The 13,373-nt window shown below is 32.7% G+C and overlaps 1 protein-coding gene across 5 annotated transcripts in view; it reads left to right on the top strand.

The window, feature by feature from the left end:
• Positions 1–13,373, top strand: part of LOC143238617 (rho guanine nucleotide exchange factor 11-like) — a 222,027-nt gene that overhangs the window by 191,530 nt on the left and 17,124 nt on the right. For all 5 annotated transcript variants that reach the window (XM_076478992.1, XM_076478990.1, XM_076478989.1 and 2 more), the window contains 8 exons: positions 293–546; positions 2,244–2,470; positions 3,803–3,928; positions 4,581–4,698; positions 10,338–10,516; positions 11,357–11,600; positions 11,935–12,019; positions 13,015–13,140. In XM_076478992.1, coding sequence (XP_076335107.1) covers positions 293–546; positions 2,244–2,470; positions 3,803–3,928; positions 4,581–4,698; positions 10,338–10,516; positions 11,357–11,600; positions 11,935–12,019; positions 13,015–13,140 — 1,359 coding nt within the window. The remainder of the gene's footprint in view (positions 1–292; positions 547–2,243; positions 2,471–3,802; positions 3,929–4,580; positions 4,699–10,337; positions 10,517–11,356; positions 11,601–11,934; positions 12,020–13,014; positions 13,141–13,373) is intronic.

The following is a 13,373-nucleotide window of genomic DNA, read 5'->3' as shown; positions in this document are numbered from 1 at the left end:
CATATATGTGAACTGTTAAGAATTAGTTTTACATTACTGGTTGTAATCCAGAAACATTTATACTAAAAACAATAAATTCTAACACTGATGTAAATTTCTCCATATATTCGTTCTTAGTAAGAAATAAACATTTTATTTGTGCCACCACCTTATTATTAAAAAACGTGTGAATGTTTTCATATTTGGTTTTATAACAATTATTATAGGAAAATATCTTTACGCTGTGTAAAGGAATTGTTAAGGTTATGACCAGTATGTTATCAGTACAATGTTTTCCACATTCTCTTAACAGAAGTTTGGAAAGCCCATGTACTTCTGTAGATATGGTCCATCGAACTCCCTCAGGAACCCCAGCAGACCCCATCACAGGCCCCAGTCCTTTGCCTGGAATCCTTCCATCAAGTGGATTATCATCCACTTTTCACCACTACAATGACTCTGACCTGGAAGCAGAGGCAGACCAACCAAACTGGCAGGATAACGTCAATGTAGAAGAGTTACGTTTAATGAAACCCAAGGAAAAGAAACGACAAGATGTGATAAATGGTAAAATAATTTGTTATAAATATACAAGTTTTGTTGTTCATACTTGACTCATAAAATGTTTTATGTATGAAGTAGGTTAGTTAAAGACTTGAAGTGGAATATTACAGAGAAATATTATGTACCTCATATATCTCTTTCATCTTTAAAAATAATTGGTCTTTGATATATTTTTGAGCACTTTTATTTGAGAAGCTGAGAAGAATACTGTTTAGTGCTGCATTCTGGCAGGATTTTTACATTCTAGAGTTATTGTCTCTAAGCTGAAAACTCGTGTTGTTGGTGAATTACCATGAGTTGTGGTATTTTCCAGCTTACAGATGTACCCCATAGTAGACAGTAAGGCCAACTAACTGGAAACTTTAGGATATCAGATGTGAAAGTCTGTTTTTCCCTATCTAAAAGTGGCTCATTGCAGAAAGGATCAGATAACACACAAATACAAATGTTTATTAACAACAAAGCACAAAATAATACACTTCAATACAGAACAATAAAAAAGTGAATGGTAAGAGTCCCATCTGAAGAGAAACATTTAGTGAAAAACTCTGTCCAATTTGTTTTAGCTCTCTTCTCCCATATGTTAAATTAATCCTTTCACAACATGTCATGGCCCAAAGTCAGTATCATTTTGTGAATTTATATCAGTAAGTTTTGAATCAAATTATAGATTATAAATCAACTTTAATGTTATATAAAGTCAATTTCTTAATATAAAAGTAAATATTAAAAGAACACACCTAAATATAGATTTTAGTGAGTCATGTGGTATGCTGAATGCAGCACTGTTTAAAATTAGGTGTTAGTGATGTCAAAATACTAAGTTTATAGTTTCATACAAATTAGTAACTTAGATTAAGATCCTTAAATTGTTTTTTCTTGAATAAAAGAAGAGTTAGAGAGGATCTGATTGAAGTGTTTAAAATTGTAAAAGGTATTGATAATGTTTATATATCCATGTTTTTCATACTTAAGAGTGAAAACTATAGAACTAGTGAACACAAATATAGACATAGGAAAGGTAGAAGCCATCTTCAGCTAAAACAATTTTATTTTTCAAATAGAGTGGTTGACCTGTGAAGTGAGCTGTCTTTAGATGTTGTGGAGGCAGTAAATTTGAGTGAATGATAAGAGCTGGTGTTAATTTTTTTTGTATTTACTAGTTTTAGCTTGGCTTAGAGGATGGGACAGCTGATATGAACCAAGTCCCTTGTTGTCCCTAAACATTATTTTATTTGTTGTGCTATGTTAAAAAGAAATTGGTAAGTTAAATTTAACTGAAACTTGATCTTTTCTGTAATTTTACCTTATTAAATCTTCAGATTTCCATTCCCTTGAAACCTGAATTTGGTTCTAATTCAAGTTGAAACAAGTAAACAGTACTTTCACCCAAGGTAAACATCTAACTTAAACTTCATGGGAGTTCTGACAGCTGTCACAGTATTAGGCAAAGAAAATCAGAAGATGCAAATACATTCAGGTTCTCCTGAATACTTATAATTGTGAACTAACTAAAAATTGCCCACTCCCATGGCAAACGAGGCATCGAGAATGCCAATTTTTTTTCCCAGTATGACAATCAGTGAGCATGTCATGCAAATCCCTTTTGAATGTAGAAAATATTTCTTCACTTAGCAACATTAGTAATAATCTGTTTATTGCAAGTATAATTATGTGATCTTCTTGCTTACTTTTTATAGAATTGTTCCATACTGAGCGAACCCATGTTCGAAACTTAAAAGTGCTTGATGGGCTGTTTTTCCGACCACTTCAGCAGGAACAGCTGCTTCCTTCAGATCTACTTCAACTTCTCTTTCCCAATCTAGATGAAATGTTGGAAATACATGGTGGATTCAATAAGATGATGAAAATTCGTCGTCATGAAGAACCAATAATTGGTGATATTGGAGAAATGATGCTTCAAATGGTAAACATTTTAGCTTATTTGGGCTACATACATATGTTCTACTGCTTTTTATAAATGTAGTTCCATTAACTATTGATAGAAAATTAGATTTGGTAAGTAGAGTGAGTTTGAATATTATTGCATTATCATTGTGAGAAATTATGTAGGGAATGAAAGATGTATTATTTTGGACATATATTTAGACCTAATGAAGGATGGTAAAATTAAAGGTTTAAAGAGCAAATTGAAGTCAGGGATACACTTGGGTTGATGGCATGAGAAAATGGAATGAGTTAAATAGGCTTGAATATGAAATTGTTTCAGGCAGTGAGGAATATAAAATAATAAAGAACTGTACTCATTAACCATCAGAATTAAAGAAGACATCATGACCAATTGAGTATGAGAATGAGTTAATGTATTAAAATCTTATTTCTTAAAACCTTTGTTCATTACAATCTTGAAAGTGAAATGCAAGAAAAATGTTATTAGAATATTTGTCACTGTTATAGTTACATGAAGCTTTTTTCTCCTTTTCAAACAAGTAGTGGAACATATAATTACTTCAACATTATATATGCAATAAGTGCTAGTATTTAGGTAATTAATTCTGACATTCAGGTTGTGTCAGAATTAACATATAGCTAACTTATAGTATTGATAAATTTACACACAGCTGATCAGATTTGTGTTTGTAATTCTTAGGATATAAATACTTTCTTTGTGAAAGGGTTTTGTGATAATGCAGTTAACACATGGCAGAGTACTAAGTGAGCAGAAACTTGTTCCTCTTTGTAATTAGTATTATAACAGTAAATTTTAAGTGTGTCATGTATACCTTTAGCCTGATTATGTTTCACTTTGGGTTAGACTAAAGTTCTGTAACACATGGATGAGTTATATTGCAGTTAACTGCAGTACTGAATGGAGTAATAGCAAGGAAAATAAAGGGGGCGTGTTTAATGCATGTTACTGTGTGATTTATTTACTTCAATCTTTGTACAAAATATAATGTTGATAGTTAAAGATACAGAGTGTGTGGGGAGAGATTCATTTTTTAAAACTGTTCTTTATGCTTTGTTAAATTAATTTCGTTAACTGCTAGTGCCTACCTCTGTCTCGTTAAGAGTTAAACACCGGGAACATCACTAATTATAGTGGAATAGAATATCTCTGAAACATGTAAAGTTGTTCAATGAGCCTGATACCTTACAGATAAGTTGCTCTACACTTTATAGTGTTGTGGTGTTTTTCTCTTTCGTCAACTTTCTCTCAAAAGTACTATCTTTTACAATAGTGTTGGAGTTTTTCAAATGTATTTCCAAAACGTTTTATCAATTATTGTAATTTCAGTTTAATGGTTGCTCTGGAGAAAGGCTAAAAAAAGCAGCCTCGACATTTTGTAGAAACCAGTCAGTGGCTTTAGAACAATTGAAAAACAAGCAACGTAAGGAACAAAAATTGGCACAATTTTTGGCAGTAAGTCTTTCATCTTTTGCCCCATCTAAAATATTACAAGATAGTTGTGCTGAATGATGCAAGTGTATGTATTTAAATTGTTTACCTTGTTTACATCTTTTAAGTGCAGAATGTTTGCTATTGTTTTGTTTACTTCTGGTTACAAACAGTAAAAGTAATATCCTTACAAAAGCAGTGTTGAACACTATGTTTTAGTGTAAGCCATTCTTTGAGGTAAAACAATGTATGTACCCACTTTTTCAGTTATTAAGTTTTAGTTTTCTTTTGAGCCTACCCATACTTCATGTCAAAATTATTTAATTCATGCTGTATTTTGCTTAAACTAAAATAAATAAAGGTTTGTTTACTGTAGATTCAGTTAAGTGTTTGTAGTATTCAGATGAAATATATTAGTATTTAATTTAAATTTGCATGCATGAAGATATATTTATTCACAAATGAAGTCTGTTATATACTTCATGAGAATTTTGTTTTGATATTCCACTATGTTAATTAAGTCACCTATTATACAAAAATTTATTAGAGCATTTGTATTAAATGTTAAACTATTTCTTGGTGATATACTGTTAAACTATTATGGTTGCAAAACTAAACTACTATGTATTAATACAAGGTTAAGCCAAATACAAGAGTATATTTTGTTTTGCATCAGGATGCTGAGATGCAACCACTTTGTAGAAGACTTCAGTTGAAAGATATTATTGTAGCTGGTTTTCAGAGGCTTACAAAGTACCCGTTACTTCTCGAAAATATTGCAAAATATTCAGCACGTAAGTAATAAGCTGTTTTTTGAAAGTTAAATTTCACTTTCAGCATTTAAGTGCTCTTTGTCAAATATATGGATTCTAAATAAGCAAACTTGAAATAATTATTGGAACTAGGAATTAAAAAATAAGAGTCCATATGTGTTTTTCTTTTATTTGTTGGCCTGGCATGGCCAGGTGGGTTAAGGTGTTCGATTTGTAATCTGAGGGTCACAGGTTCGAATCCCTGTCATGCCAAGCATGGTTGCCCTTTCAGTTGTGGGGGTGTTATAATGTTACAGTCAATTCCACTATTCATTGATAAAAGAGTAGCCCAACAGTTGGTAGTGGGTGGTGATGACTAGCTGCCTTCCCTCTAGTCTTACACCTCTAAATTAGGAATGGCTAGTGCAGATAGCCCTTGTGTAGCTTTGTGCAAAATTACAAAAAAAAAAAAACAGTTTTATTTGTTTGTAAGCTAACTTTTTTGTTGCTATTGATTAAAAGAAATAGCAATAAAACTCTTGATATTATTTCTTCTGAGAGCTGGGCATGAACTCTTGGTGATAAGTGACTGAATTGTGAATTTGAGGAACTATAGTTTACATCCTTTTGTTTCAAAATTCGACCTGCACATTTGGAGCTGTGGATGTGTTATGAGAGTGGCAATCAAACCCTAATGTTTAATTTGATTATCCCAGGAGTTGCCTGTAATTTACCATTGTCTAGCTGTATTTCCTCTAATCTATCAGTTGAAATACAGACACCATTTTTCACATACATGACATTAGACTTCAAACAAACATGAGTAAACATTGTGCATTAAAACAGGCACATACATGTTCTTTGAAATGGATATTAAAAAGCAGAAAATTATAAAGGTACAACTGTTGTGTGAACATTTTTTTTAAATGTGCTTTACTCTCTGTAGAGTGAACTCGTAATTTTAAAGTTGAAGATCGGTTACTAATCATGTGCAAAAGTCTGGGTTTCCACTAGAAAAGTAACTCTCTTAGCCACTGTGGCTAAGCAAAATAATTTTCTTTTAGCCACAGTGACAGTTGTTTAGTCACAATTTTAGGTTGCCAAAAACTATGTGGTGCGTGACTTTTAATATGCATCAATTTCATCCAGTAAAAAATAGTTATAATTATGTGAAAATCTACAAGACATTAGGTTTTGTACTATTTTTTTATTCCCCAGCAACCTTCCCTGCCAAAAAAAAACAAAACAAAATAACAAAATAAACATGATAAAGGGAAAATAAAGACATACATTTCTCAAAATAACACAGAAACAAAAAAAAATGGCTGAAAACTAGAATAAGGTAGCATGACTAGTAAGTAGATAAATCCAATGGCAGCTCTTCAGCCACATCATTCTCAACAGAAGGTGTGGTAGAAATTGACACCTGAGGTTCCAAAGCACATTTCTTCAACAGGGAATAGTACCCACGTCTGTCTTTGTGAGTGACCCAGTATCTGAATGCAGAGTCGAAGTTAAATTTATCTAAAGGTTTGGACTCCATGGATAAGTTCAGTAACATTTCTGTCTTGGCCACAGACAGACTGCTCCTGGCATCTGTTTTGATGCTGTTGTATCTGCTAGTTCCCTGCTCACAGTTAACAGATGTAACTGGAATTATTAATCCAATTGCTGCAAGCTGAGACAGATTTGGAAAAGTTTGACAGGTCTGGTGGATGTATTCCTTGTAGAAGCTCTTTATGTTTTTGTGAACATCCTGTTCCATTATGTTCCTTAGTAGCAGTTATTCAGTCAGTGCATCATCCTCATTGACAAAAGGAGAGAAGTGCTGGATGAGTTTCTTCAGATCATCCTCATCAGATACTGCTCTGCTGTGACATGGGCTAAATATTGAAAACAATGACATGGTGTTAGTGTCTGGGAATGCTACTTGTAGTCTTGTGACCACCACTTCAGCAAATGACTCAGCAGCTGATCTATACCTTTCATGTTGTTTATCAATATCTTTGATGTCATGGCCTCTGTAAGAAGTGTAACCACTGGTGTCAGGAGCTTGTGAGAGTTCCTTCAGTGCAGTCTGTGTGTAAGGACCAGGGATGTGTACCAGCAACTGAATTTACAGATTTGACCCATCAATAATTGCTTTAGTCTGATCATAAGATAAATCAGCTCTCTGTAGAGATCTTGACAAAAGTCCAAGAATGCCAACAGCATCAGTCAAAAAATGTGTCATCATGACATTTGCTGGACTAGACCATGTAGTAAGGCTCGGCCTGGAGTACCACTTTCCATTGCTACGACCTGCAGGCAGCTTATCACAGATGCAATACAGTTGACTAGTGCTTGGACGGAATCATTAAAAGAGAGCCATCGTGTGAAGAACACTTGCCTGATTTTGTTGCTTTTCTCTCCATGCAATGCTTTGCTCTCTTCCAGAACCCGACACAACTTGGGAGAATATTTCAGGCTTTTTGCAAACTGGTTCAAAACTGAAATGTACTTCACAAGGTATGGCAACTGGTTTGCTGCCTTTTCAGCTGCCAACTGTAATCTGTGTGCCAAACAATGACTTGTTATTATCCAGGGGCATTCCTCCTTAAATTTTGTGGCAACACCTGTTTTTATTCCCACCATGACATTTGCACCATCAGTTGCAAGTCCAATTAAGTCAACATCAAACAATACGCGATCTACCATGACCGAGTGCATTGTGTTGTAGATAGAATCAGCCCCACTGTTGGTCAGCTCACTCACAGCAAGGAATCGACTTGTAACCTTGCCTAATGATGAAAGATACCTGATATAAATTATCAGTATAGAGGTGTTTCCTGTATCAGTTTCTTCATCTGCTTCAAGAGCAAAAAATGGAAAGGTGATGCCCAAACGTCTGCCTGCATTTCTTCCTGAACTACATGATTTAGGGCACTGTACGTATTATCCAGAGACTGGCTGTGGGTGTATATGAAGCTCTCTGTTCCACTTTGTGACTGAGGTGTAGTTTCTTTAGAGAGGTCACTCCCTGTTAAAAAATATATAAGAACTTGTGTTTTGAAATAAGACCACCCATTAAAGTAATAAACAAAGATACAGTGGAGCGCCATTAAGCCGCAGACCAATAAACTGTGAAATCGCTTAAGCCGCTGTAGCAAGTCTTGTGAGCGAGGATTATCGCGGCTCACCTCTAATTTAAGAACGTGTAAAAACTCAGCTTATAGAATTTAATCCTGGCTTTATAACTTCAAGGGGATATTTAAAAAGGATTTGCTTTAATTTGGGAAATAAATAAAATATATTACAATAGAAATTGACTGTTAATCTACCTTATCCGCTCTCTATATCAGCTTTATGGAGGCTGCCATTGTTACCGAATCACACCTCTCCATACATTAAAGTTAATCTACGGTAAATCCGTGAAAAAAAATGATCAATAATTAAAGTATTATTTTTAATTCGATAATCTGATATAATGATCACGCAATGGCCCGGATGAGGCTCCTCGGTGGAGCTGTTGGTGACTTCGGCTTTTCAGTCACAAAGGTTTAAGCCACGGTTAAGCAGGTTGACCCCCTCCAAATACCGCGGCTTAATGGCGCTCCACTGTATTTGGAAGAGTTGGGTAGCTACTTAATTTTTGATAGATACTTTGACAATTTTCTGAAAGTGAAACATTTTGCAATTGCCTTTTGTTTTAAGAAAATACTGTAGAAAACAGAAAGTATTTTATTAATACTAGAATGAAGAATATTCTTACATTGAATACTTGTAGTGAAAGGAGGGAATGAAACTTCACAGTTGGGATGGCTTCCTTTACTTGTACAAGTAATGTGGCCATCTGTGTCTGAATGCCACCTTTACACCCCACATACATGTTCACAGTAGCAGTTGACATGTCCTTCAAAACTTATGATGCTACTGCACTGCGATGACCTTCTGATTGTTTATGCTACACCAAGTCATCTTTTTTAGGTTTAGTAGCAGTTTTCCCAGTGGTAACATAAATATTTGTCTTCTTGTTAATTTGCATAATTTGCAATGAAATGTATTTTGTTGTGAAACATGTTCCAGCCAAGGAAACTGTGAAAACCAAGTTTCTTTAACAACTCTATGAAAATCACGAGTATATATTTTTTTCACACCAACAGTCTGATCACTGCTGCCAGCTTCAGTTTTTTCAGAGCTGTCTTTTCTTTTGGAAGTGGATTTCCCACCATCGGTTGATGTTGTTGCTTCAACCTTCTTTTGAAAAAAACTTGATATATCTTAACTGTTTAGACGTCTTTTTATCTGATCTAGGAGTTGTCATGATCTCAATTCAAACACATGTTAAATGAAACTTGGGATTTCTACTTTGTTACAGACCATATATTGGTTTGACAAAAGTCAGCTTTTCTCTGACTACTGTTTGTGTACCACAGGCAGAATCAAATATGTAGCACAAGAAATGAAAATAAAAGAAATCATTAGTACAGCTGAGTGATTTTTTTTTAAATTTAATGTGTTAGTTGTCATATCCATGAAATCATAAAAATACATATATAGAGAAAATATAGATTACAGTTAGTGGTAGTTTTTAAAGACATTTCTTGTTTCTTCAACTCGCTGGCGGGAGTCTCTGGTCATTTGTCATCATTAATGGCGTGGATGGCAATTAAAACTACGAAAGCTGTTAAGACCAAAACTTGAGCAGAATAAATAAAGGAAAACCATCCAAGACCAAAATATTATTATCTTTCACTACTGTGGTGAAACCAACACTAGATTTTTTAGCCACAGGCTGTTTCTTTTCGCCAATGGTGATGTGGCTAATGGCTAGCGAAAGCCTAGAAGAGTGTTTTATGCAGAGCTTTGAATTCTATCACCAAACATGCTCACCCCTTTTAGTTGTGGAGACATTGTGATGTTGATGATGGATACTGTTAAATAGTTGCCATTCATTTTATATATCACTTCTAAATTAGGATGGCTAATGAACATGTACCTTGAGTAGCTTTTGGGAAAATTAAACAAACTGTATGCAGAGTAATACTGTGATAAAAATGTATTCTTTGTATGTTAGTAACATGAGACCATTAACATTCAGAAAATTACTTTTCTTTTTAATTCCTGTGTTGTAAGAAGAAAAATTTTTTTTAGTTTCTTGGTTGCTTTGCATAAAGTACAGTAAATTAAGCCAAGTTTGCTGTTTTATGCTATAAAAATGAGGCACTTGCAGTGTTAACAATTACTATATAAATAAATACAAAATATCTTGGTTCTATGCTTGAACAATAATCTTACCAATCTATGAATATGCAGGAAACCTTGTACATCAAATTTCAGAAACATCTGTTTAAGTACAAGTGAACCAGAAAACAGTTTATTCACAAAATACAATATTTTTGGTTTATTATTAAAAAAATACTTATATATATCCAAACTATAAAAAAGTTTGTGTCAGAGATAATAATATATTAACAATTTTTTAAAGTTATTGTTAAGTATACACACATATATATTTAATAAAGACATTCGTTATAAGAAATGTTAAAAATATTTTATAAACTGTGTAAACATAAGGAATCAGAAAAATGTATTTAAAGGATGATTATGATTTTTTGTAATATGTTACACAAATTTCATCTAATTACAATGAAAGTATTTATTCTCCATTCTGAGGAATATTTCTTACTTCTGAATTGCAGCAAACACAGAAGAATATGCAAATCTCCTTCAAGCTGTAGACTGCAGCAAGCAGATTCTTGCATATGTAAATCAAGCAGTGAAAGAGTCTGAAAACTACCACAGACTTTGCGAACTACAGAAGAGAATGGATCGAAGTGCCTTTGAAAAAGTGGATTCTGTTGTAACGCAAAACTACAAAGTTAGTTCGATAGCATGAGTTACTTCTGACAGAAATAAGCTTTTTTTTTTTTTGCTGTGAACACACAAATAATACTGGACACCACTTGTTGACATAAACCAAGAACTTTGTGTAAGACTTTTTTTTTTTTTTTTTTGTCAAAAAAACCTATTGAAATTGAATGTTTTAGTGGTTTCTTTCTAGTTAGATATAGATTGAGCAGAGTTCTGTTAACATTTTCTCTGTGAGACAAATCTGATTGTGGCTATCTTCTACAAATATTTGAAAAAAAAGTCACCTCACTGTATGTATTAGTTTATAAATAATTATTGAGAAATGTTTCACAAAATAAAACACAAAGTGAAAGTCACTTGGTATTTACAAAGATATTTCCATTTAAAATACTATATATTTGTATTTCCACGTCTAGTAGAAAATATATACATATATAAGCGTTTTAGAATACTGTAATTTCTGACAATAATATGTGAGAGAAATAATTGCAGAAAGATAAGTAGCACTGTCTCAGTTTAGGCTGGGGGTGGGATTTTAAGAAAACAAGTCACTTTGCTTGCAGCAACACATTACAGTAAAGAGAAATTGTTTTATTGCACTTCAGGACAGATACTTAGAATATTGTTTGTATTCTAAGAGTGATTAATATGTTCATATAATCTGCATGGTTGTGATAACTATTACTCAAAAAAGTTATTTATACAAGTACTTGTTATTAAAACAACAACTTTAACATTATTCTGTCAAATGTATTTAATATATATTTATTAGACAGTTTTTTATTTTATGTGGGCTATTGATATATTTATTGTGTATGTAATTTTTTATTATTTTTTGTTTCCTTAGCATCTTGACCTCACTAAACACAATTTAATTTATGAAGGACTGTTGACCTGGCGCTTGCCAAAAAAAACATTAGATATCCATGTTGTTCTATTTGAAGACATCTTAGTGTTGCTACAGAAACAAGATGACAAGTTGCTGTTGAAATATCACAATTCTAACTTAATGTCGGGTCGAGAAGATACAAAAGTGACTCATAGCCCTATTTTGAGGGTTCAGAATATTTTTACAAGAAATGTTGCTACAGGTAAACTATTTTTTTCATCTTAAATAACCACAGAATATTTTGTCTCATAATAACATTGAGTTTTATGAACTGAATGCAATAGTTTTATAGCTTCTAACATGCTGAACTTGTAAACGTATTTATTGCATTTATCTCTCAAACAAAAAACTAAATTAATCAGCAATGTTTTGTCTTTAGGCCTTTAACAGGCTCTGAGTGACTGTAAACTGAAAAACAGTTTTATGAAATATATCAAAATAAGATAACCTTACAGATTTTTTAGTGTTATCTATGTACATTTTGACTGAAATACTGAAAAATTTAAATTTGTGAGAAATATTTTATTTTCATACAGATGAAAGGGGATTTTTCCTTGTCTCAACATCAGAACAACATGCCATTTATGAATTTCTAGCTGCTTCACCTTCTGAAAGAAAAATGTATGTATGTGAATGGTAACTTGTGACATCTCAATAAATATGTTCATATTTTTTCATCCTATGGATGTTTTTATCCCAGAGCGATATGATCTTCACGATATGTACATGAAGCATAATTTTTTTAATATTCATGATACCGCTAACTGCTATTATTATTATTTTTTAATGCTAAGAAATGCTGGGTATATATAGTTTTATCCCTTCCCCACCAGTTTACAAAAACATTTTTGTGATTATGTATATGTATATCATGGGTAGTGAATGGTCAAGTCATTACCATAAAAGTAACCTCACCAGCTGTTAAGATATAGCAGTTTAAACGTAAAGTTATCATCAACCAACTTACAAGATTTATCATCTTGTGAGTCATATCAAAAGTACAGAAGGATTATTTGATAAAATATTCAATTAAAGCATTATTCAGTGAAACTGTAATAAAATGTCTTTCTTTTTTGTGTGAGGGAAATTACACTATCGTAAAGCATGAGTATTAAGATCACAAGTTTAGGAAATTGGTTCTAATAGCAGACATTTAAGAATTTCTACATATTTACAAATTCTCACAAAGTGAAATTAAAAAATGTATATTTTCTTAAGGGGACAGAATGATTGAGAAACATGAATAATTTCTGTATAGGTGAAGGTGTGAATTAACTTTGCAACTTCACTTGTATATTATTTTTTACTAGTTTGCCTATATACATAGCTGGAAATTAAAGTGCTGTCATTTATTTTTTGAGCGATAAGTTTTGTACTTTTTAGTTGTGAAGAAATCTTTCCAAATTTTAAGTGTTCTTTATGAATAAAAAACAACAGCTGTTTATTTCTAGACATAAAGATTTAAACCAAGTGCAAGCTTTGCTTAGCATGTTGAACTTGAACTATCAGTGGTGTAATTTATAACTTATTTCTCAATATATCTTTTGTCTTCATGTATGTAATAAGTAAATTAGTTTGAGTTATTAAACTGTTATATTTTTACCATTCTATATCAGTTGGTTGCAGCATATAACTGCAGCTGCTGAAGCATATAAACCTAGAGGAGGACAGACTCCAAAGAGACAAGAACCATCTTTGTTAATATCAGGAGATACAGAAGAAATAGAACAAGGACAAAAAGAGTAAGGGAAATTGACTTAGGCCTTCTATAGGAGTTGTTCAAAACTCCTATAGCATAAATGTTACTAAAAGACTGAAAATTTCAACATTTCTAAAACTGGAAATAAAAATAAATCTAGAATTAAAAATTGAAGTGCTATAATTATTAGTTTCCTTTATGTAACAGGTGTATTCCTCAAAAACGTAGGATTTCAAAGATTGTGCTACAGTTAATATTAAAGTAATTTACTGCAGC

This window comes from Tachypleus tridentatus, chromosome 13, assembly GCF_004210375.1.
Source record: "Tachypleus tridentatus isolate NWPU-2018 chromosome 13, ASM421037v1, whole genome shotgun sequence".
Lineage (NCBI taxonomy): Eukaryota > Metazoa > Arthropoda > Merostomata > Xiphosura > Limulidae > Tachypleus > Tachypleus tridentatus.
The sequence above is the reverse complement of the archived record's forward strand: the minus strand, read 5'-3'. Positions and strand labels throughout refer to the sequence as shown.